The 22,536-nt window shown below is 53.6% G+C and overlaps 6 protein-coding genes across 6 annotated transcripts; 4 read left to right on the top strand and 2 right to left on the bottom strand.

Annotated features, from left to right (window-relative positions):
* Positions 1-214: 214 nt before the first annotated feature.
* Positions 215-2,407, bottom strand: HER10_EVM0002785 (glutathionylspermidine synthase). Its single transcript, XM_035472480.1, has one exon. The coding sequence runs from the start codon at positions 2,166-2,168 to the stop codon at positions 750-752; it is 1,419 nt and encodes a 472-aa protein (XP_035326101.1). The 5' UTR covers positions 2,169-2,407; the 3' UTR covers positions 215-749.
* A 2,220-nt stretch (positions 2,408-4,627) lies between these two features.
* On the top strand, positions 4,628-5,038 carry HER10_EVM0010624 (uncharacterized protein; the record flags this gene model as incomplete). Its single annotated transcript, XM_035480077.1, has 1 exon — positions 4,628-5,038. One exon carries the CDS (start codon positions 4,628-4,630, stop codon positions 5,036-5,038), a length of 411 nt encoding a protein of 136 aa, XP_035326329.1.
* A 4,290-nt stretch (positions 5,039-9,328) lies between these two features.
* HER10_EVM0002330 (uncharacterized protein) lies at positions 9,329-13,897 on the top strand. The gene is made up of 3 exons (XM_035472046.1): positions 9,329-10,179; positions 10,342-12,937; positions 12,990-13,897. Exons 1-3 carry the CDS (start codon positions 10,097-10,099, stop codon positions 12,999-13,001), a joined length of 2,691 nt encoding a protein of 896 aa, XP_035326088.1. The 5' UTR covers positions 9,329-10,096; the 3' UTR covers positions 13,002-13,897.
* On the bottom strand, positions 13,241-15,075 carry HER10_EVM0010789 (aldehyde reductase II; the record flags this gene model as incomplete). Its single annotated transcript, XM_035480238.1, has 4 exons — positions 14,515-15,075; positions 13,928-14,317; positions 13,661-13,789; positions 13,241-13,560 (listed from the first exon to the last, which is right to left on the bottom strand). The coding sequence occupies exons 1-4, from the start codon at positions 14,768-14,770 to the stop codon at positions 13,241-13,243; spliced, it is 1,095 nt and encodes a 364-aa protein (XP_035326335.1). The 5' UTR covers positions 14,771-15,075.
* Positions 15,076-16,734: 1,659 nt separating this feature from the next.
* Positions 16,735-18,978, top strand: HER10_EVM0010323 (uncharacterized protein; the record flags this gene model as incomplete). The annotated part of the gene is made up of 2 exons (XM_035479786.1): positions 16,735-17,773; positions 17,825-18,978. The coding sequence occupies 2 exons, from the start codon at positions 16,735-16,737 to the stop codon at positions 18,976-18,978; spliced, it is 2,193 nt and encodes a 730-aa protein (XP_035326320.1).
* A 2,094-nt stretch (positions 18,979-21,072) lies between these two features.
* Positions 21,073-22,476, top strand: HER10_EVM0009659 (mannosyl-3-phosphoglycerate synthase; the record flags this gene model as incomplete). The annotated part of the gene is made up of 1 exon (XM_035479139.1): positions 21,073-22,476. One exon carries the CDS (start codon positions 21,073-21,075, stop codon positions 22,474-22,476), a length of 1,404 nt encoding a protein of 467 aa, XP_035326302.1.
* Positions 22,477-22,536: the final 60 nt, after the last annotated feature.

Raw genomic sequence — 22,536 nt, 5'->3', positions numbered from 1 at the left:
ACTACGGCGCTAGCCATTCTCGGTTTAGGTAATTTTGGATCTGCCTTGGAGATGGTCATCAACGGAAGCGTCGACTGCCTTTGCTGAGGTAATGCAGGTGGTTCACGTGATGCAAGGTCCGATGGTATCGCCGGGCCCGGTCCCTTGTTCCGCTTCAGATTTCCCCTACTCCCGGCACCCCGCCGTGCCGGGTTCCGGCAGCACCTGGGACAGTCTTGCTTGTCTTCCCGCACCTCCCATCCGGCAAGTCAGCATCGCGACGCGTATGACATTCGGGCAATTGGCGGAAGCTTCTTTTTATATGGCGAACCAGCGTACCTGGTCAAGATCTACCTGTGTCGACGAGAATGCAAGCGAAACCGAGGTCATCTGTCCAGTCTCGCCGAGGCCGGGCATCTTGCGCATCGCGCGTCTAGTTTCTGATATGTGCTGCTTTTGAATACCGACAAGCGAGACCACATTCGCATGGCTTTCGGGCTTGACCTGTCTCGGCACTTATGGCGAACTCTCTCTAGGGTAATAAGTACGCTCGCAGGACTTTGGTCCACAACTTCTGAGTTCCGGCATGCTCATTGGAAATCGGAGTGTAATGTCATGCAATACTCTCATACTAAATTGTTAACTGTCAGGAGGCGATTATTAAAGTTATTAGGAACTGTATTTTCTCAATTTCATTCCCGCTAAAGTAGACGTCGAGCTCCTCCCAAGAACAACACGCCGAAAGGACATTCGCCCGCAGAGCAAGCCCGCTACGAAATTACAATCTTCTTGATATAGCTCATCATCTCATTCTCCTCCTTGTCAAATGAATCAAAGAACGGCTCGACCCGCAACAAGTTCTCAATCTCCTCCTGGTCGGGAATCTTCTGCCTCATGTAGTTGACGGGCCCGTCTTCAATCGAATGCGGTATGAATACGGAGGCGTTGGTCGTGATCGGCGTGCCATCCTCCCGGATCCCCATACCCACCGGATCGCCGTCGACGAACCACATACCCAGTACGGGATACCACGAGCTGCCCTTGGCGTCCTTGAACTCGGGCAGCACGGCGAGCTGCTGCACGATGTACCCTTCCGCGCCGTAGTCTCCCGTCGACGCGTCCTGCAAGATCTCGCCGTCCTTCTTGAGCACCACGTCGGCGCCCTCGCGCGCAAAGATGGGCTTGCGCGCAAAACTCGTCATGGACGCCGGCGCCTCGTTGTCAAAGTACGTGGGGAGAAGCCACTTGCCCCTCGGGTCGTCCTTGAACATGTCCCAGAGAACGGCAAAGACGGCCTTGTTGCTCCACAGGAGCTTGTACGGCGGCTCGATCCAGACTGTTCCTCCGACGTAGTTCCCTTCCTCGTCGCGCTTGCCAATGTTCTCCATGTCTTCGAAACACGCCTCGCCGAACTGCTGGTCGACCATGTACTCCCACGGGTAGAGCTTGAAGATGACGTCGATATGCTCCCCCTGCGCATCGTAGAATCGCCCGTCCTTTTTGGATTTCGCAATCTCCTCCATTGTCAGCGCCTTGGTCGTCCACCCGGCCTGCTGACACGTCTCCATCAGAAGCATGGTGTTCATCGCATCCTCCCCGGTGGCCTCGCCCTCGCCGACAGCAAAGTGCACCGTCGGCTTATGACCGAGCTCCTTCTCGACGAGCGTCATGTTGCGCTTCCACCCTTCGATGAGCTTCTCCGTGATGCTGTTGAACTGGTCATTGCCGTGGCCGGTCTGCTCCATCCACAGCCACTGGATTGACGCCGCCTCGAGCAACGACGTCGGCGTGTCGGCGTTGAACTCGTAGAATTTGGGCACGCGCAGCCGCGGGTCCGGGTGCTCGAGGCCGCCGAAGCAGATGTCGAAGCGGCCGTAGATGCTGCCCCAGGCCGGTTCGCGGTCCCACGAGGCCTTTATTTGTTTCAGGGCGAAGGCGGGGACGGCCATTTTCTTGGTGATGATGTCTGGGTGCTCCACGAGGTAGTCTGCTGCTTCGCAGCACATGGCAAAGACGTCTCTGGCGGCTTCCTCGAGGAGGTTCATCTCCTTCTCGGTGAAGGAGTAGTAGCGGTCGTCTGGCCAGTACGGCTCCGAGGCGCCGGGCGCCACGAGGTCGGCGAAGACGAGGCCTTGGCTTTGGACCAGGCGGGTGGCATTTGGCCTCTTTTGTACTGGAACGCGGCGCATCGTTGTTGTGTTTTTGGTCTGGAGTTAGGTACGAAAGACGATGGTAGAGTATGGACGTTGTAAAACCAAGCAGAGAACAAGGAACTCAAAGGACAGACATGACGATGCTTGGCCGCTGCCCCAAAGGGCAGTCTCACATACTTATTCACCAGCAGCTCTGCCCTCGGGCAGTCGCCAGGCCTATTCAAAGTTCGGATGAGGCGGGGATCACCCCTAATCTACAACACCCTGAATTCTGATACGGACACCTTTCTGATTGTCCCGATCCTGCGGACACTTATTTTGAGTTGGGGTTTAATGGGTGGATGGGAAATGTCCCCAGTTAAGTTTGCCGCTAGAAGAAGTCTAATTCAAACGAGGCTTTCTAGAAGCTTTGACATCTCCTCAGGATCCCATTACGATCTGCTCCCTCTCTCTTTCTTTCTGCCCCCAAAGACACGTTGCCGCTTAACCGTATTACAGAAATGGTTGCACACTAACAAGAAGATGAAACCGCAACTCACGGACACTGCGCGCTAATCTCTGGCCCTTTCTGTCCATATAGGCAATATAAGCTGTGTAAGTCGCGACACGCGCATTGGTTCGCTGTATTATTCAAACGACTCATGAGTAACGCAAATCATGTGGGCTCCCGACACCTTGGGTCGGCGAGTCAGGGAAAGCGATTTGATCTGCTCGCCTGCCGTATTTGAATAGATTTGGTTACAATTGCTATTAATTCTGTGAACCTCTTTGGTCTTGGCGTTGCGCATTAACCCAATGGCGATCTTGGTTGACAACCACTTGTCCACCTCGGCTTCACCGCGGTGGCTGAGGTTTCTTGTAATTATGTGGCTTGCAATCTATGGATGTAGTCGTTGTGATTGTGCGCCAATGATCTGGTGTTAGTTGAGGGCCTCAAAGCAAGAAGGTATTGAGTCTGGCAGCTGCACCATCGCATGAAGATCCGGGAAGACTTGCCGCAAAGTTTCGCTCTCGCATTTTCAACATCTTCATTACCTACTCTGTTTGTCAAACTGAAGATTTCTGAGCAATTGAGTTTATTGGCAGTTTTAAGCGAATCACATTGACATGTTCGGAAATGCGTTTCGCGATGCTCGAGTCGTTTACATGCAAAGTGCATCGTACAGGATGACTCTACAGAAACCCCGCTAAGATCTACATTTACGTGGGGAAACCGGAAACGTTTGCCGCAAGAGACAAGAATGTAGGTAGGACCCCCGGCGGCTATCAAAAGTTTAGCGGAAGCTTGTTTTTGTTGTAGTATAATGTCCAGTGCCTTAATGGTCTGGACTTTACAATCAATGAAACACGGCAACTTCTCAAAACTCGGGAATTACTATTTTCATGGATTTGAATCAATTACCGGCTCTGGATTGTCATGATGATGACTTGTTAACTTCCTGAATGACTTAAGTTGAGTGGGGCGAGAGCGAAAGATGTTGAGTCTCGAAGGAGTTGCCAGTCGTGAACATGTCTCTGTTAAGCGTCGGAGTATCATCGGTTTAAGCCGAGCCAACACGATCTACAACCCTTTGAAACGCGGGTTACTCCGGACAACATCTCTCAACTCGGCGATCATGGTCCCTACTCGGATTACTCATTGAGGCATTACTACGACTTATTGAAACACGTGGTGGACATTGTGGGAGGAGAGTGATACCTTGCTATCAGGGTGGCCTTGTGTAAGTGAGCTTGTAAGCCGAACCGATAAACCGGGTGGATTCGTAAAGCAGTAAGAGTGATGACTGGCATAACGTTGTTCCTTGATTTTGGACACACGACAGAACCAAGGCCTCCTTGTTCTTACGGCGACATTTTGAAAGAAATCCCCCAGAGTAGATAGGTCTGGAAACATCCTTGAGAACTCGGCGTCTCGAGACGGTCGAACAGTGTCGGAATTCGAAGAAACAACCTTGGCAACGCCGTCGGCGTGGAGGAAATACGCCCGTATACCCACATTAAGTCATTCTCAAGCTTACCTTGTATACGGTAGAGCCGCGACGATGGCGATTGTCGGGCTCGTTCGTGAAGGGAACCTTGGCAAACTGCTTCGCGACATGGGCAAAGCAAGATGGAAATCTTGCCGTTCAAAGTTCTTGACCTCGGAAACAATTGAGTCAGATGATGGTGAGGTGCAATCGGGGAATCATGAGAATCCCAAGTCTGCCTACGGCGTGGCCGACTCTTTGCGCCGCAACCTGTTACCTGTTGGGGTAACTAGAAGGCCTCGCCATCTTATCCATCTCTGGCGTCCGGTCGAATGACATAAATAAGAGGCCTTGATCCTGTAATGAAAGCCTTCTTTTCTCATCATCACGCACTCACCTCTTCTAAGAAACAACTCTCTGATCACGAACAATCTTCCAAAACCATCTTCGCTTTCTTCTTCAAGTCCAACAACTTCAACCCTTTTTCAACCATCCCCAAAAAAAAACAACTCCAAAAAGCCATCCACAATGAAGACCCAACACATCACCCTCCCCACCATCCAAATCGCCGCCGCGGCCTTCTTCGCCGCCTCAGCCGAAGCAAAAGTCTACTGCACCGACACGGCGGGCAAAGTCGTCGCCCAAGCCAGCTGCGACGGCACCCAGCCCGCGAACACCTTCTTCCTCGCCGAGCACGAGGGCGATGACCTCCAGCTCGGGGACGTCATTGCCGAGGACAAAGTCGACGCCTCGCGCGCCGCCGTTGCCGCCCGCGACATGGAGGCGCTGGAGGTCGAGGCTGAGGACGAGGCCGAGCAGGTGAGCGGCGGGTTCGGGCGCAGGTCGCCGCAGAGGCAGTGTGACCCGTCTCTTGGACACTGCGTTGTTAGTGGTGTTGGGAAGGGTGGTAACAGTGGCGGTGGATCCAACGGTTCTTAGAGGAGTATTTTTGTGACTTTTGGTAGTCTCTGGGATGATCTTTGTATAGGGCTGTGGTGGCACTACTAGTATGATCTGCAAGGTTGAAAAGGGCTGGACCAGCAGCAGGAAAAGAGATCCTGGGCCCGGTACTGGGATAGACTGTTACTCCGAACCTTGCTTAGACAATAGAGTAGTTTTTCTTTGATTCTTGAATGGTCTGGTCAAAGACTTGAGAGGACAAGCGAAAGAGAGATCTACCAGTACACCTTGTTGCACTCTTTGGTTGTCTTCGACCTAGGAAATCCGTTTGTGATGGCGACTGATAAGCAGCTTCGTGAGATGGTCATCATAGGCAAGGAAGATTGGAAGAAGAGTGTCCTTGGCAACCACTAGGACGGCACCCCTGATTAATTTCCTCCAAGATCTTAACTCTAAATGCTGGTACGGGAAACGCGATCCACCTCGCTTGTCTTCATTGTTATGACATGCAATATAATGCGAGCATCTTGCTCGTCCGCGTAGAGTCTTCGTGCCGGCGTGGTGCTGACAGACTCAATAACAGGCGAGAACATGTATAGCAAGAGAGGACACTTACATGATGTGGAAACTAACATCACAGCAACCCAATTCAAGACAAGTTGCTGAGTAATGCCGGAGACAAGAATCCTTCGGCCCTAGGATGCACGAAGAACGCGTGATCAACAGGGGAAGGTGACTTTGATAATCGATAGGTGGATAGAGGATGAAAATAGTAAGCATGCGTGGGCTAAGGTTGGGTTAAAGTGTCGATCTGCCGCAAAACACACGTCGGGAACCGAATCCTAGGCGGTGGTGACACATGAGCCTTTGGAGTCCACGGCGCTAGGTATACGCGCGGCTAAATCGTTTCTAACGGGCAGCAGCAGCAGCAGGAAAAAAGAAGCATAGTTCCGGAGAAGTAAAGTGCAGAACAAACACGTGTCGATGGGTGGGCAGATGGAGTTTAGAAATATTGGAGATTTCTTTTAGCGTGATGCTTCCGCACTGCAGCCAAAGAGCGTTCGTCTCGTCTCTCCGAATCACGCCGGCGATGAAGTATGCTGTTGAGTGTCGGCTCTGGAGTCTACTTGCGTAAGGTTACGCTCAATGGCTTGGTGAACAGGGCATGGCCTGGTAGAGGATGGTTACTTTTGGGTGGAAAGATGGGACGGGTTGGATCGGATGATGGCCGTTGTGGCATCCATGACGTGGGTTTGGGGAAATTCGGAGCGCCAAGCAGGAATTCATGGAATGAAGAGTTGCTGCCGGCATCGAGTGGGAGTGGGAGGTATGAGTTGGTGCTGCGATGATCCTGACCGGAGTGCACCTGCACGCACATGAAGGTATTAACGTATCGAGGATGAGATTTGATGCTAGACAAGAAGACTATGAGTTCGGAGTCTGTGCCCTATAGTTAGAAACCGACCTTCACTTGGTGAGCGTTGAGAGGTATATAGCGAGCAAAGGTGAAGGTATTTCCAACAAGCACCGTCCGTTGTAGTCGATGGCCGAGCGGTACAATTCCAGCCTTGATGGTGGAAGCGTATGTTGGCTCACGGCCCTACATAATGCCATGGATCGCTTCTTTTTTTTTCTTTGCATTTCCTTCCATAGTAATTCTGGTGACGAGTGATGTTGTCAGGAGACATGCATTCCTTCGAGATGTATCCGAATACACGTCGGAATAGTATCGTTATTTTGAAGGCTATGCGTTCGAATGAGTTTTGTATCCCTTTTTATTTCAATTTTAGTCGTTTAGACTTGCGCAAATCGATCCAAATTCATATCGCTCATGAAGCCGCCGCTGCCAAGCAGTGGAAAGAACGATAACGAGACAAGCGATTCCGATTGCGATCGGGGACTTGGCCCCCAAAGGACGGGACGGGCAGCTGCGGTAAGGTATGCAAAGTCACTCGTTGGTCACTCGAGAAATGCAAGCAGCAAGGGTCTGTTTCTATGTTTGGAAACAGAGCAAAAAAGACAATCTCGAATTTGACATTGTGGCTGAGCAAAGCGGGCTGCGCAGGGAAACGCGAGATACCCGAATGGATGACTTTTGATTGAGTTTTGGGACTTTGTGGTGTGAATGTCATTCATTGCCAACCAACACTCGGACACCGTAAGTGATTGGTTAGGCTTGGAGAGTGAGTTTCTCATGGGAACATACAGGATCATTCCTGCCTTTGCATAGTGAGACGAGAGGGAGATGGATTGACTGGTATTATGAGTGTGGTCAGTAAGGTACGGTTCACATAAAATCTCATAAGAAGAAGCATGAAAAATGAAATGACCGTATTGAGTACGGATAATGGGGCACAATGGAAGGCAATGGATGAAAACAGGTTCCTTAGATTGTGAGATTGAGAGGGGCCTCTGGGGTCAACGGTCGGACAGTGGCGCAGGCTCCAGTGATCCATCCAATGCCTGACTGGAATTCCTCCATGGATTTCTTTCTCCCTTACAGGGGCAGGACATGGGGGCGGGGTGTTCTGCACGTTCTACTGTGTATAACGCGATGCAGCAAGCAGCCACCAAAGGCCCTTAGGCAGTGAAGGTACCTGATGAGGTGGATTTGGAGGGATTGACTGCAGCGCAACGCTGCCGCCTTGTCTGTGTCGCGACATCACGTCTTCTAATGCCAATCTGAACCTTGAAATACTGAGATGGTGAGAATCATTGGCTGCTTCGTCTCGGCCAGATGCATCTTCCCGTTAATGTTGCTCTCCGTGCATGTTGCCGTGCCGCATCTAATTAAGGTGCCTTGGGAAGGAGCCAGGAAACATCCAGCGCGCCTTCCAAGCTTCCGTCAAGTTGTAGAACGGGACGGGTAGCAAGCGAGGCCATGTGAGGGAGGACCGACCGACCCTTTGGGCCTTCCTTCCCGTCGGTTGGTAAAAAAAAAGGCAGAAAAAAAAAAACGGCAGGAAGCAGGAAGGCGCAATGGTGAAGCTCCTGCTCTTTCTGCTTCTGCTTCTGCTTCGAGAAAAATAATATCTTCTCAACAGAAGCCTTCAACCTCACCGCACCACACTTCTTCTTCGACCTCACACCTGATATTATTCTTACGCCCACCTCATCCAGATTTCATCGCTTGGCGTTCTCGTCAAGCGATTCTTCCTAGCTTAACTTATCGACCGGCCTATTCATCTCGCATTCCAGAGCATCGATATTCGGATTTACAAGCCACCATCGCCAACAGTGTTTCGACATTCGTCCACCTGTCCCGGTATGCGCCACACGATCCCGCGGGTTCCTCCCAACTCTGTTCTAGCTTGATTCGGCCCATACGAAAACCCCTGCTGTCATTCGAGAACAAAATATGTGGTATCCGTACACAAAGGGTATGACACCTTTCGAAAGGTGCAAAGCCCGCTGGGCGATGTACGCGCGGCTTGGCCAGGGACATGCGCCGGGTGCCGTGCAAGGCCCACCCTACAACGGCCGCGGCACTAGAAGCGCCAGTCGCGGTGGAACAGCCGCTGTGTCTGGACCACATTCCATCTCCGAGGGTCAGGTATTGCAGCTTCCACAAGGAGGAGGACATGGACAAGTTGGGTTTTATCTGGGAAAAGCCGGTGGTAAGTTTCATCTCCCTCTTCTGCCCTCTTCCATCTCCCTTTCGTGGGGACCACCTCATATTATCAAGCCGGGAGCCCGAAGGACCCCCGAATCGGAAATCTGCTGCTGCCGCTACTGCTGCTCTACGGAGTACCTACTCTTCTCTGCCTACCAACACCACGATTCCATGCATCTGCCATGGCCAAGCGAAATACGTACAGTCCAGCGCGCAAGGACTTGACATCTTCGCGCTTCCTGGGTGCCATGTGCACATGTCAGAATTCCAAAGAATTACATATCACTCCTCTGCATTCAACCACACTTGCTCTCTGTCTTCGGATGGCCACGGGCTGCCGCTGCCACGCCGTCTGTTCATGCTGGTCAGATGACATATCCTAGTCACTGACGGAATGGACGGCCGTCAAAACGACGAAAGAGGTCTCCAACGCTTATTGAACGTCTTACATGCCTCATCCTGGAGCGGCCCCCCTCGATTACCTTTCGGTACCTGATCCTCGAGACCAGCCCACCCCCTGCTCCGCCCACCGTCAACCCGGAAAGTACAGACGAAGTACCTTTCAATTCTCGAAGCCGCAGCAAGGAGCTGCACAGCGACATACCGACATGAGCATGGCCATGACCACGAGCACTAAAAAAGACAAAAGCTTGTTGCTCTTCAGCTCATCCGTTCCCTCTGCTGCCAGCCTGCCACAGCGAGCTAGCGCCCGTGCTGCGGCTTGGGCGGTGGAGTACCATGGGCATACTTGACGACTTGCGACGAGACCAATGACCCCTCCTCCTCCTCCTGGTATAACTTCCCTGCTCAGTCCCGCTTTCTGGGCGATGGGACAAACAGAAGGGAGTTCCCCCCTCACTCCTGGCCCAAGAGAGAAATGCAACATTGGCACCTGGCACGCCTATCCGAAGCTGCTCCCATGTTTCACTAGCCGGCTCGCGCACACAAGAGAAAAGGGGATACTCAGCTCTTTCTGCACGCTAAAAAGAAAGGGCCCGCCGTCGAGAATCCCAGATGCTTTGAGCTTCGACCTGGACTTTCCACCCCGCTTCCGGACATCCTCGCCCTGCGGTTCAAGACAGAGAGCAAGTGAAGGCAGAGACAGTTCATAAGAGGACCCAAGGACTTGGATATTCTCTCAAGCCCATTCCGACACCAACTCAGTTTTTATTGATCGTTTTTGATTACCTACTTTTTTTCTTCGCCAAATCCCACCCCACTCAGGATTACTTTCCCCTCCCGCACCCTTGCCGGGCGTACTTGAGAAGCAGATCAGCCCGACGAAAAGCAACAGCCAGCAGCAGCAGCAGCTCCTTTTTCCGGGGGCTCCAGAAGGCGACCGGCCCAACTGTCAGCAAAGAGACCACCACACAGAAAAAAAGCTGGCGGTGGCTCCAACCTAAACGTCATTCGACTCAACCCCCGCTGACTGATATCCTCCTATTTATGCAGGTGCACCTCAGCCCAAAAACACAACTGACGAGATGCCACAATTCGGCGCAACCTTCGTTCCTGGAGGGTTCGATGACTACTACATGCCCGAGGTCATTGCACCTGCTCCTCAACGGTACGCGTATTCCCTCATTTTAATCTTGGCGGATCGACCATGGGTCCCTCCTTTCCCGCTGGCTGGAACTGGAGATGGGGCCGTTTTTGGCGCCGCTCCTTGTCTTTGTTCCGTCCCTTTTCCTAACCCGATAGCCTTATGCTGACCGCACCTCTCCTCCAGTGTAACGCCTCAGGTCCCCCAGAACATGCAAAACGACCTTCAGCGCATGGAACTTGAAGCCCGCGAAGTCTCCCCGAACCGAGCAGCCGTCTCCAGCAACAACGTCACCAACCGACACGGTCGTGAGCCGTCCCTGTCCTCTGTCCTCAAGCCAACCGATTCTGGTGCGCCCTCGCTGCCGCCGAAAGGAGGACCCGACGCCCAAGCCGGCGCACCCCCGACCGACTCCTACAGACCCTTCCACGAGAACAGCGCGAGCGACAACCCTCATAAGATGCGGCCCAGCGCGGCACCCTCGTTCTCTCCTTTCCCAAAGCTCACAGGGGACAACGTCCCCCCGACGGACGAGGAAAAGGAAACGATCTTGTGGAACGCCCGCGAGCATGTCCTGCACTCGAATAATGTTTCTATGCAGCTGTCATGGGCTCGCGACACCTTGGCTTGGGCTGAGATTGTTATGGATGCCAGAAGCCGAGACCCAGAGAGTGGCCGCCAGACACCAAACGTCGAGCACGAGCTGCGCGTCGACGCAATCAACATTGTCAACTATTTGGTGGGCCAGGAACATCCCGAGGCACTCTTTATGAAAGCAAAGTGGCTCGAGTTCGGAAAGTTTGGCTGCAGACCTGACAAGAGAGATGCGTACACAAAGTACCAGCGCGCGGCAGAGCTTGGCTACGCGCGTGCGGAGTATCGTCTGGGCATGCTGTTTGAGAACTCGAACGACTACAGCAAAGCCGTCGAGCACTACTACCTCGGTCTGCGACTCAAAGACTCGGCCGCTATGTACCGCTTGGGCATGATGAGCCTGCTCGGCCAGCACAACCATCAGAAAGACTACCAGCGAGGTCTAGACCTTATTAGGGAGGCTGCTGACCTTTCGGACGAGGATGCGCCGCAAGGGTCGTATGTCTATGGAATGCTCCTCGCCAGGGACCTCCCTGACATTGATGTTCCGGAGGCTCTGCTTCAGACGGACCTGCACCAGGCCAAGATGTATATCGAGAAGGCCGCTTACCTTGGCTTCGCCAAGGCTCAGTTGAAGATTGGTCAGGCCTACGAGCTATGCCAGCTTGGGTGCGACTTTAACCCAGCGTACTCGCTGCATTACTACGGACTGGCCGCCCAGCAAGGACAGCCCGAGGCGTCGCTCGGTGTGAGCAGATGGTTCCTGTTCGGATATGAGGGCATCTTCAATAAGAATGAACAGCTGGCCTTCAAGTACGCTCAAGATGCTGCCAACGCCAAGTTGCCGACTGGAGAGTTTGCCATGGGATACTACTACGAGATTGGCGTTCATGTGCCCAAGGATCTCCGCCAAGCCAGATTCTGGTACGAGGCGGCTGCTGACCATGGCAACAAGGACGCCAGAGGCCGAATTGATGCCTTGGATCACGAGAAGAGTCTGACCAAGGCCGACCACGAGACTACGACGCTGACGAGAATCAAGTCGCAGCATGGTTCGCAGCGCGGCAAGAGGCCCGATCGCTTCAAGCAGCCGAATACCATGCCGACTGTTTCCGAGAGCACGCCAGTCACCCCGACCGATGCTCACCCCGGCTACCCGTCTACGTCTGCCAAGACATCTCCTCACCCGTCGCCCAGAGTGCACCCTTCTTCGGCGCCGCACGACACCGTTGACTACCCTGACCCGTCACGGCCCAATAGCATGGGCAACAGGCCAGCTGCATTCACCGTTAACCTCGACTCCAACCTTGCAATCCGGCCCAAGTCGGCTGCTCCATACCCAGAGGACGACCGCCCCGCTCCGCTCAACCTGAACAGACCGAAATCGACGGCACCGTATCCCGAGGATGAGATGCACCACGGCGGCGGCGGCGGTGGCAGGGGCGCTGGGCCTCAACTCTCCCCTCACTACGGTGGTGGTCGTCCCGTCTCTGGCCCGCACTCTGATCGTCCCGGTAGCGCGTTTGGCATTCGCACCGGTCCCGGTGGTCCTCCGGGACCTGCAGGCAACATTCGCGCTTCACAGTCAATGGGCAACATGATTCCGCCGGCCGGTTCGGACCCGCGCGGTCGTGTGCCTGTCGGAGGGCCTGCAGGATATCGCCAGCCGAGCCCTGGTCCCGCCGCGCGACCACCCGGCCAACCCTACCCAGCGGCAGGTGGCCTTCCTCCCAACCCAGCCGCGAACCGGCCGCCTAAGCAAAGCCCATACCCTCCGCAGCAGGGAAGCTATGGCCCGAGCGACTACGGTCAGCCTACGCCGCCGCCTGCGCAAGCCGGCAACTTTGCCCAGCGAACATCATCCATCCCCCCTGATGCTCAGTATGGATACGGTAGAGGCGCGGCACCTCAGCGAATTGACTCGATGCCGCTTAGCCCTTCAGGCCAACCGCGTCCCGGTCCTGGGCCGGCGGGTCAGCCCCGGCCTTTCCCCAACCGACCAGACCTTGCCGAGCAGCCGGGTCGAACGGGCAGTGCGCCGCCCTCATCTCAGCCGCGCCCGCAGCAGCAACCCAGCCCTGCTCCTAGTGCTCAGACTATGCCCCCTCCCAAGAAGCAAGCGACGGGCCAGGGACCTGCCACCTTCGAGGCGATGGGCATTCCTAAGGGGAAGGATGAGTCTGACTGCGTAAGTGAAGCCGCACTATTGTTGATGAGTGCACTGCTAACTTTGCCGATAGATCGTGATGTAAATTTCTCTCTCAGATACCAATTTCACTTTACGACACGATGCTTTTCAACTTTCCAAGCCTAGCACCGGGGGTTGGCTTCAGCGCGACTTGTAGATATACAGCATTCCATTGGCCTGATGAGACAGCCAAGCGGCAGTCCGACAGTACCCCAAGGACAATTGAAAGGCTTTTGCGTTCTCAAAGATACGACCCGGTGAAGCTCGTCCATGTGTCCACTCGCCTCTGACTTCGTTTCGACATCACTTTGATTCCGCCTCAGCCGCTGCATACTGCTCAGCCAACGGCGCCAGGCAATCTTTCAAGCTCGTCCAGCCCTTGCCACCCTGAAGACGTTCCATCAGCTGAGTGGCTCTTTCGTTGGCAATAGTGCCCTTATCGGAGGCGAGATCGGGAAGGTCGTCGGGGAAGGTTCGGTCTGGTTGGATTTGGCGGAAGGCGGCGAGGAGGTCGTTGATGTTGAACTTGCCCGCGTAGGCAATGAGGCGTTCGGACTGGACGTCTGGGAGGAGGAGTGCTGCAATGTGGATTCGAGCTATATCGATGACGTCGCAGTACCATTCTGGGAGGGGTTAATTTGGGATGCAGAGGGTGGGGGGTATGGTTGTTTAAGTATTTCGAGTGAGGCAAGTCAGAGCAGCAGGAGGGGATCGTGTACTTACGAGCTGGGAACATTGCGACGAACTCAGGCGTGACATTTCCCTGCCAGAGGGGTCGCATTGCGCCAACGGCAGTGGGGAAGCCTTGGTGTTCCGGGAGGAGGACCTTGCCCAGTGCGGCATTGGGCACGACTATCGATTATTCACGTTAGGCCCGGGAGATGAAAGAGAGGGAAACCGTTACACAGAAAGAGGAGGACGAGGGGATATGAAGAGTAGAAAGACGGGAATTGGACACAGAAAGAAAAGAAAATATATCAATGAACCTACTCGAATTCAAGACAAACCCAGGCTTCTCTTCCTCATACCACTTCCACAACTCCAGCTCGGCCCTGGTCTTTGCGGCGGAGTAGGTGATGTACCCGCCCGCCATACCCTTGGGCCCCTTTCCGGAGAGGGCGATGGCGACGGCCTGGTGGTTGTAGGAGGTCGCGTCTACGGTGTAGGGTTCTCCGGGACGGGGCATGGCGGCCGCGCCCGAGGAAGAGGTGTAGATGAAGCGTTTTACGCCCGGTTTGTCTGGGGAGGGAGCGGTGAAGCGGGCTGCGGAGCGGAGGATGGAAAGGGTTGCGTTTACATTTGAGGTTATTGTTTCCCCGGGGGTTGGGCCGTTGGGGGAGAAGTTCATTATTGCTAGGGTGTGGATTACTGCGTCGGCGCCTGGTCATTTTGGTTGGTTTGGTCAGCTTCAGGAAGTTTGGAGTTGTAGTCTGCAGTGAGATGGGATATGAGGTTGAGTGAGGGGCTGAATCTCATTCTTCCTCTCTTTCGTCACTTTTGACATGAAGATCAAGTGAGAAGGATGCGTGCGCGTGCGTGTGTGTGACTATGTCGGATGAGGAAGAGGGTGAACGCACCATCGACGACGTTGTCAAACGCCCCGTCCTTCTCGACGTCGGCGACCTCGTGGAGGGTGAATTTGCCGGGGCCGTAGGTTTTGTCAAAGTGGGCGGCTAGCCATGATGTTTTGGACGGGGAGCGGACGGTGCCGCGGACGTGGTGGCCTTGGAGGAGGAGTTGGTTTGCGATGTGGCTTGCGATGTAGCCGTTTGCGCCTGTGAGGACGATTGTGGAGGCTGGGGGGAGGGTTGGGTTGGGGATGTTGAGTGACATGTTGTCTGGGTGTTGGTTATTGATTTATTGGATTGTGGTGGTTTCTTGGGGGAAATCAAGGAGGGTGGGAAGAAGTGAGGAGGTGGTGGTGAGCTTGGGAGGTCATGATGATCGTGATGGGGGAACTTGAAGTTATATGTCTGATGATGGCTCTGTAGAAAGGAAGTGGTGTATAGAGGTCGGACTTTTGAGGGGAGAGAATTCTCCGTCTTGGAAGATGGAAGAGAGCTGTGATTTCTCAGCTTTTTGTCGTCATGGAAGAGATTGAGAATGTTTGGTTGGCTGCGAGTAGGGGAGAGGCTTGGTGGTTAGGGTGGAAGATGGGATGGGCGATGGGTGTAGTTCATCCCACCGGAGCCGTTCGCGGGGCCGGGCCGAGGGGAGGGGCAGGGAAGGGGGAGGATTATGTGAGCATTGGGCGGCGGTGGACGGGAGCGGGGAGGGGCATGGCATACGAGTGGGTTAGTCAGGTATTGGATTGTGGGGTTTTGGAGTCTTGTGTAACAACGACGAGGCGTTGAGTGTGTTCATGGTTTCGTGGTTTCTTGAGATGATGTTGGCGATGTGATTGTTGTGACTGAATCTGATGTAATGAACCTCGTCGTCGTATTTACCTGGTAATATCAGGAAGTACAAGCTTTTACTTTGCTTGATACACGCCCGGATCTGATTAATTACACTCCTTTTTACATTTCAGTTCAAATGAGGGATCCACACCTAGTTCTATAAAGTCGATGCCAGGGGTCGCAGAAGTCCTAGATCATGAGAGATGAATCACATGCAAATTTCTTGTAATATTCTAGAATCAAAGAACGATTGTGAGTAGTCAGTAACTGTACGGTCTAATGTTCTGAAATACCTGTCCTCGACGCTGGGATTGGTCTGTTGGAAGCAAGTGGCTGTGACCGCATCCAACTGGCTCCATCCAATCACTCTCCTATGTGGTGTCTGCTGTGACGCTCCAACATCTCGAAGCCTGGTAGCATCCAAAATCAATGTCAAGTGAAAGTCAGCTGGATGGGAAAGGGAAGGACGGGCAACATTGCTGAATTCATGTCACGTGTGTCAAAAACGACAGCCGACTTCATTTATGCGGTATTACCATGTCACTAGCGCAGAGTTGATATATGTAGTTGACGACCATCTCATATGAATCTTCTGAGACTTTAAGCACCAGACGGTTAACTCGCGATTCAGGAGGACTAATCGTCATGTTAGAGGTAATACATAGAAGAAATATAACGTGATGTGGTGGATGAATTGCGCTTGAGCTGCAAGACCAGGCAAGGTGTCTTTTATCCGGCGGATGATCGTGAGATATGGCTCCTTGTAAATAGTCGTTCACCGAAGATTGAGGATTTCTCATCAAATTCTCATCTTCTACGATCCACCTATGACTTGAAGGCGTGAACTGCTCCAGATATCAAGTGCCTCAGGCCTGGGGCAACTTTCATGAAGCAGGCAGACTGAGGCGCTTCAATTTCACCTCCTTCATCACCTTCATATTCATCCTCAAACTCACCTTCATCTCTGTATTCACCTTCCTCCATATCTGCCTCGACCTCCAGGCTCCAGCTTCCCTTCGGCCTCAAGCCCTCATCTCGCACACTTTTCTTCCACAACAACCCAAACGCGTGACGCGACTCTTTCTCATCCAGACAGGAGGTCCCTCTCTCAACTTTGACTTCATCTCCTTCATCCCTCTCCTCAGCGCAAGAAATTCTTTTTGCAATCTTCTGTGCCCTCTCTCTCCACATCATCAACCGCGCAAAAGGACATTTTTTTTAGCTCTCATCGGTATGTTTATCTTCTCCCATCCACACCTCCCTATCGCGACTTTCTTCACTTGCGCTTCTTCTACACTTTGCCTTTCCTTTTCTACAACATCCCTCACGCACCTCTCCTCCTCGCCTCATTCCCACCCTCTGAATCATATTTCTCCAGGAATACTAAAAAAGAAAGCGATGAACCGACAGAACCCGGGACAGGGCCCGCTGAGCATGGCTTCTCACTCTCGGAAGCGACCTGCTGCCGTCCTCTCCGAGAGTGAGGACGATGAAGCGGGCCAGCGGACCACCAGCGCCTTCAAAAAGCGGGGGCAAGCCCCAGCAAAGGCGCCCACCAAACACATGGTGACTACCATCAGATACTCTGAAGAGGCGGCCCACCAAGCCATGAGAAAGGAGATCATCCACACCCCTGACCTCAGGGACACATACAACAACATCATGCACACCGTCACGACTACTCGGCAGACAGAAGGCCTTCTGTTGGGTGCAAACACATACCATTCAACCACCAAGTCGGTCTTGAAGAACAAGGGCCAAGCAGAGATTGTTGACCTCATGCGCTACCTCAAAGCCGAGATCTTCATTCGCCTTGATAACTGGCGTGCAAAGCCCCTGGCGGATTGGTTCAACATGGTTCACGACGCTCGTCTGGAAAGAAAGTTCAGAAACAAATACTGGGCTGCCAATCAGAAGGCCAATATGACCAGCATTCCTTTCTTATTCAGAAAGATCAGGAAGCCCCTCATCAACTCCAACCCCCAGCTTGCCGACGTGTATTTTTTGGAAGCCAGAAAAATCATGCGCCGCTCTGTCTGGGTTCCTGGACCTCAACATCCCATCATCCAGAGTGCCGTTGCCATCATGGTGCGAGCCGATGAGGATCCTAGCTTCAAGGAGACTCAACCGCTCATTGTCCACGTCTGGATCGCTTGGTGTCTTCTTCAAGACGACCCTTGCATTGAGACGAGCTACCTCGCCACGATGATCCACGATCGTGCCAACAAGAACTCTGAAATTAGCACATGCTTTGCTCACGAGTTTGCCGCCTTGCGCAGGGCCAAGACTGCACACTCCGACTACAGTGGGTACAGCAAATGGCTGCATATGCATGGAAGATGCCACATCATTCCCTTTGAGGAGTTGATCGCGAGAGAGATCGTTGTGACAATGGCTGGCGGAGTTCAGTATCCTGCCACCAATACCAGGCAGAGCGGTAAGAACACCACAAAGACGAGTTGAACAAAGACTCAAATCACTGACAAAGGAAAAGGCAACAACAATCAAGGACAGGCAGGTGCGAGAACGTCACTCACTAATCGGGATCGGAGCCCGGAGGAGCTCTTTGAGTCTCGGGCTGTCTCTCGTCCCCAGCAGCAGGGCCGCGCCCATGAAGAGACTCAATCTACCACGAACAATCAACAGTCGAGCCAGCAAAAGAGGAAGGCAGCTCATGGAACTGAGGCAGCAAGTTCCGGCAGCCTCCATGGATCCACCTCTCGAGCTCAGCCCGGTGGTTTAAAATCTTCTCTGCAAACCTCTTCATCGTCAACCTCTTCTACTCCGACCTCCGCTAGAATTCCTTCATCTAGAATCCCTTCCGCTCGAGTCTCTGCAGCCCAAATTTCCCCAGCTCGAAACACTTCGGCTTCCGCTTCCACCGGTGCCGTAGCTCACATCACCGCGACTCCCACTACGACTGCTCCAATTCCGGCAACTCCCACCAAAGCAGCTCCTTCAACCGCGGACGCAGCTACCATGACCATGGCGGATTCGAATGCGGCTAAGCCAATGACCGAGGCTGATGTTGAGCGAATCGTCCACGCGATGCTGGAGTCTACCAAATTGCTGAGAGCAGCGAGCCAGCCTAGCAACTCGCAGGCTGTCACCGCCGCAGACCTGAAGGACTCCGAGAGGAAGATGTTTGCCGATGTCAGCAATTTGATTCACGCCAAACGCGACGAGAGACTTGACGAGATGCTGCCGCCTATCAAGAGCGCCGTTGCGAAGATGCAGAGCCACTTGGAGGCAATAGATGACGCCATCCGCGAGATTCAGAAGAAAAGTCTTGAAGATGAGAAAAAGAGTCTTGGAGATGATGTCCGTGTTGAAGCCGTGGAGTTCCGATTGGTGCGAGCCAAGATGGACATGGAGGTTACCAAGCATCAGGTATCCTCCCTCGAGAAGGCTGTGGCAGCTAAAAGAGCCGACAACAAGCAAGCCATCAAGGATCTCAAAGGCGACATTCGCGTCGGTCGGTTCAAGCAGGAGGCCTTGGAAGAGGACCAGCAGAACATTCGAGACGACATGAAGACAATTATGGACGATATCCGAAGCATCAAGGAGAAGCAGGATGCTCACGAAAAGTCCCTGGCGGCTGCCATGAACGAGCTGCGCGAGAAGACCGTCTCCACATCCTAGTTCTCTGAGGGCGGCAGGAGTGCCGATTCTATCACTTGCGCTCCCTACGCTCCCACGCCGAAGAAGGGCTCGTCCACTCGAAAGAAGTGAGTCAGCACTCGAACTTTGCTTGTCTACCCTCGTAGCCTACAGTCACTGTACCGTCTCTGAAAAAGTCACGAGATGTGGCATCACACGGGGAAATGAAAGTTACCAACGACTTGACGAATGATGTGAGAGTACAATTCAGATGACGACAATATTACTAGCAACGAAGCTTGGCAAGACGAACATCAGTACAACCCCGACCTGAGCAACGACTCCTTTGCCCTTGGAGAAGCGGTGAGAGATTTGGCTGGGGATGGGGGAACTGGCATGTCGAAGGAATAGGGACTGGTCATTACTGGGAATTGTGAATGTTGGCGTTGGATGTTGGTTTGATTGGCTGTACGGAAAACAATGGAACGTAGCCTTCGGTCCTGGCACAATTGTAAGATATTCTATGACGAGCAATTAGGAGAGAGGAAGACAAGAAAACCCAGTTGCTCGTTACTCTGACGTTCTATCACACCGAGTGAGGGGGTGATATGGGACGATGTAATTTGCCAAAAGACTGAAGGAGCTCAACGAGGCCAACTCGAGTGTCAAGCCACCCCTGGGCCTATCATCTAGACCCAACGACTGCGCGGCGGAAATTACTCAGCACAGCCAAATGAGATCATTGGTTCCCCAAGGCGAAGCGGAAGTTGGAACCATTCAGGCACTTTTTGAATGTGGTAAGACGAAACCAACAGCCGCGGTGCGTGGCTGTGTGTGTGTGTTGTGTTGTGTTGGTGGAAAAGGAGAGAGCCACAACCGCGCCCAACTGGCCCATTGAGAAGAGCCACCCCCAGTTCCCCCCCGTACAAGGCTCTCTCGCACTTTTTTCGAACTTGAGTCAAACCCATGGCATGGGAAACCAACGCACGTGAGATTTTTGGAATGCGCCTAGGTTGCTAGGATCAATTAAGTTCTGAGTTTGGTGTCGACCAATGCGGTGGTATCTTGACAGCGGCTGTGCCCGTCTTTTTTCTTCACCACGGCACTTTTGATACGTACAATTTCGTTTTTCTGTGAAGGCGATTTGTAATCTAAGTAGTTGACTAAAATTCAGTTGCTCATAATTACTCTTCTTTCGCTTCTCGCCAGTGGAGATTATTCAAAAAAGATTCTTTGTTGCAGATGGCTTCGTCTGTTCTACCCACTTACACTTTTTCAGCAGGAGAGAGGCGCAGCGTGTAAAGACCCCTGTCGAGATATGGCCGGTGTTGGAGGTCGCTTGTTGGTCACTCGGACTTGACGTAGGTTGAATGCAGTGCAGCACACTTTCGATTCTACATCATTTTTCTGACAATCCCGGTTGCTTTCTTTTTTCTTTCCCTTCTTGCTCTCTCTCTCCTTTTCCAACCCCTGTCGACGGAACACTTTCTCCATACAATGCAAAGTTGACGAATAACGTTGGATCCCCTTCTCCAGCGGGAGACGCAGGCAAACGTGGGCACTGCAACGACCCTTTAGGCAAATGCGAGCAACAGGACAACCTGCCGGGACCTGACCAATGCGGTGGAATAGCAGAGGTGATGAACGACAGTCTACCCGTTGCCGTTGGGGGCCTTTTTTTGTGGTTTTGCGAATGAGGTCTCGATATCTGGCCTACCTACCTGGGTAGCCGGATTACGGCCGTTGGAACGCCCAACCGTAGTCTGACTGACTGTCTGTCTGTCTACCCATTCTCTTTACGCTCTTGTTGCCGTTGGTGCTTTTGCTTGGGTGTGGGCAACGAACCGGGCCGTTGGATCACAGGGTCAAATGTTAATACATATAAGGATGGCCTACGAAGGGGGTCTTGCTTGGATATCTGGGAAGAAGAAGGTAAGAGTCACCAAGCTCAACTGCTCTAAAGTCTGCTCCAGTCAAGTACAAACACCTATTTAACCATACCAATCTTTGTTTTAGTCCAGTACACCCTTCTTCTTCAGCAGAGCAAATCAAACTCGAATCACATCTCCCAATCATTCTCACCCTACCCTTCTTCGGCTCAAGCCGTTTCTCACCTTAACTCTCACTCCCCACACAATGAGACTTACACGGCCTTCCCGCTTCGAGCGCCTAGGCTCAATACAAATCAACGAGCTCCAGCGCGTCATCGAGCTCGACGCCGGCTCGGGACGCAGCACATCCTCCAGCCTCACCGTCTCGCGGGATGAGTTTCTCGCCATCGAGTCGCGCATGGCCATCGTCGTGCTCTGCATGAACGAAGAGTTCCGCACAATCGAGTCCGTCTTCTCGGGTATCCCGCACGACTGCCTCATCGTCCTCGTCTCCAACAGCAACCGAGCACAGGGCGGCTACAACGACCGGTACGAGACGGAGGTCAACATCCTACAAAATTTCTGCCGCGAGGCCGATCGCTTCGCTATCGCGGTGCACCAAAAGGACCCTGGCGTCGCTGATGCGTTTGCGGCGGCGGGGGCCCCTGAGTTGGTGAGCGACGACGACGGGCTGGTGCATAGTGGTAAAGGGGAGGGGATGCTCGTCGGCATGGCTGTCGCCGCGCTGATGGAGAGGGAGTACGTCGGCTTCGTGGACGCCGATAACTACATCCCCGGGTCCATCAACGAGTACTGCAAGAGCTATGCTGCCGGGTTCCACCTATCGAGAGCGACGGCGGAACATGCCATGGTCCGGGTGTCGTGGAGCTCCAAGCCCAAGGAGCGGAACGGGCGGCTGATGTTTGATCGGAGGGGGCGGAGTTCAAGGGTGGTCAACGAGTGGTTGAATAATCTCCTGCAAGAGTTCTCTGGTTACGGGACGGATTGCATTACGACGGGGAACGCGGGGGAGCACGCCATGACGATGAGCCTTGCGCTGAAGCTTAGGATGGCGAGCGGATTTGCCGTCGAGCCGTATGAGTACCTCTACCTCCTGGAGCAGATGGGCGACTTGGATCACCATCATCACCAGAACCACATCAACCACACAAGGCTCGACGACGACAACAACAGCGACACGCTCTCAGACGCAAGCAGCCCGATATCTCCGTCGTCAATGTCGCAGCTCCTGTCGCCTCCCGCCTCGCCCGTCCGCCTTGGCAGCAGCAGCAACAGCAGCAGCAGCAGCAGCAGCCGTAGCAGCAGCAGAAACAGCAGCCTCGGCCGCAACGGCTCGCGGCAGCAGCACGCCTCGGTGCAGATCCACCAAATCGAGACGCGGAACCCGCACCTGCACGACAACAAGGGCGACGAGCACGTCAGCGACATGCGCGCGCAGGCGCTGCACATGCTGTACCACTCGCCCATGACGCCGGCGCCGATGAAGGCGGCGCTGCGCAAGTGGATGGAGGACGAGGGGGTGTTGGCGGTGGGCGGGGAGGTGCCGCGGGAGCGGGTGTACCCTGCGCTCGGGGAGCTTGATATGGCGAGGCTGGCGGGGTTGTTGGGCGGGGAGAGTGTGAGAAGGATGGTGGGGGGGTTTCCTTGACATATTCAATCTGTTGTTTTGTATCTTTCTTTTCTTGTAGTTCTCTTTTGTTTCCTTTGT

Source organism: Colletotrichum scovillei (assembly GCF_011075155.1).
Source record: "Colletotrichum scovillei strain TJNH1 chromosome Unknown Contig00012, whole genome shotgun sequence".
In the NCBI taxonomy this organism is placed as follows: domain Eukaryota; kingdom Fungi; phylum Ascomycota; class Sordariomycetes; order Glomerellales; family Glomerellaceae; genus Colletotrichum; species Colletotrichum scovillei.
This window is presented reverse-complemented; position numbering and strand designations above follow the sequence as displayed.

Excerpts from the sequence above, each read along its gene's own strand:
- HER10_EVM0002785 (XM_035472480.1), bottom strand. The coding sequence starts at position 2,168 with ATGCGCCGCGTTCCAGTACAAAAGAGGCCAAATGCCACCCGCCTGGTC.
- HER10_EVM0002330 (XM_035472046.1), top strand. The coding sequence starts at position 10,097 with ATGCCACAATTCGGCGCAACCTTCGTTCCTGGAGGGTTCGATGACTAC. Across the intron at positions 10,180-10,341 it reads ATTGCACCTGCTCCTCAACG|TGTAACGCCTCAGGTCCCCC; the intron begins GTACGCGTATTC and ends CCTCTCCTCCAG.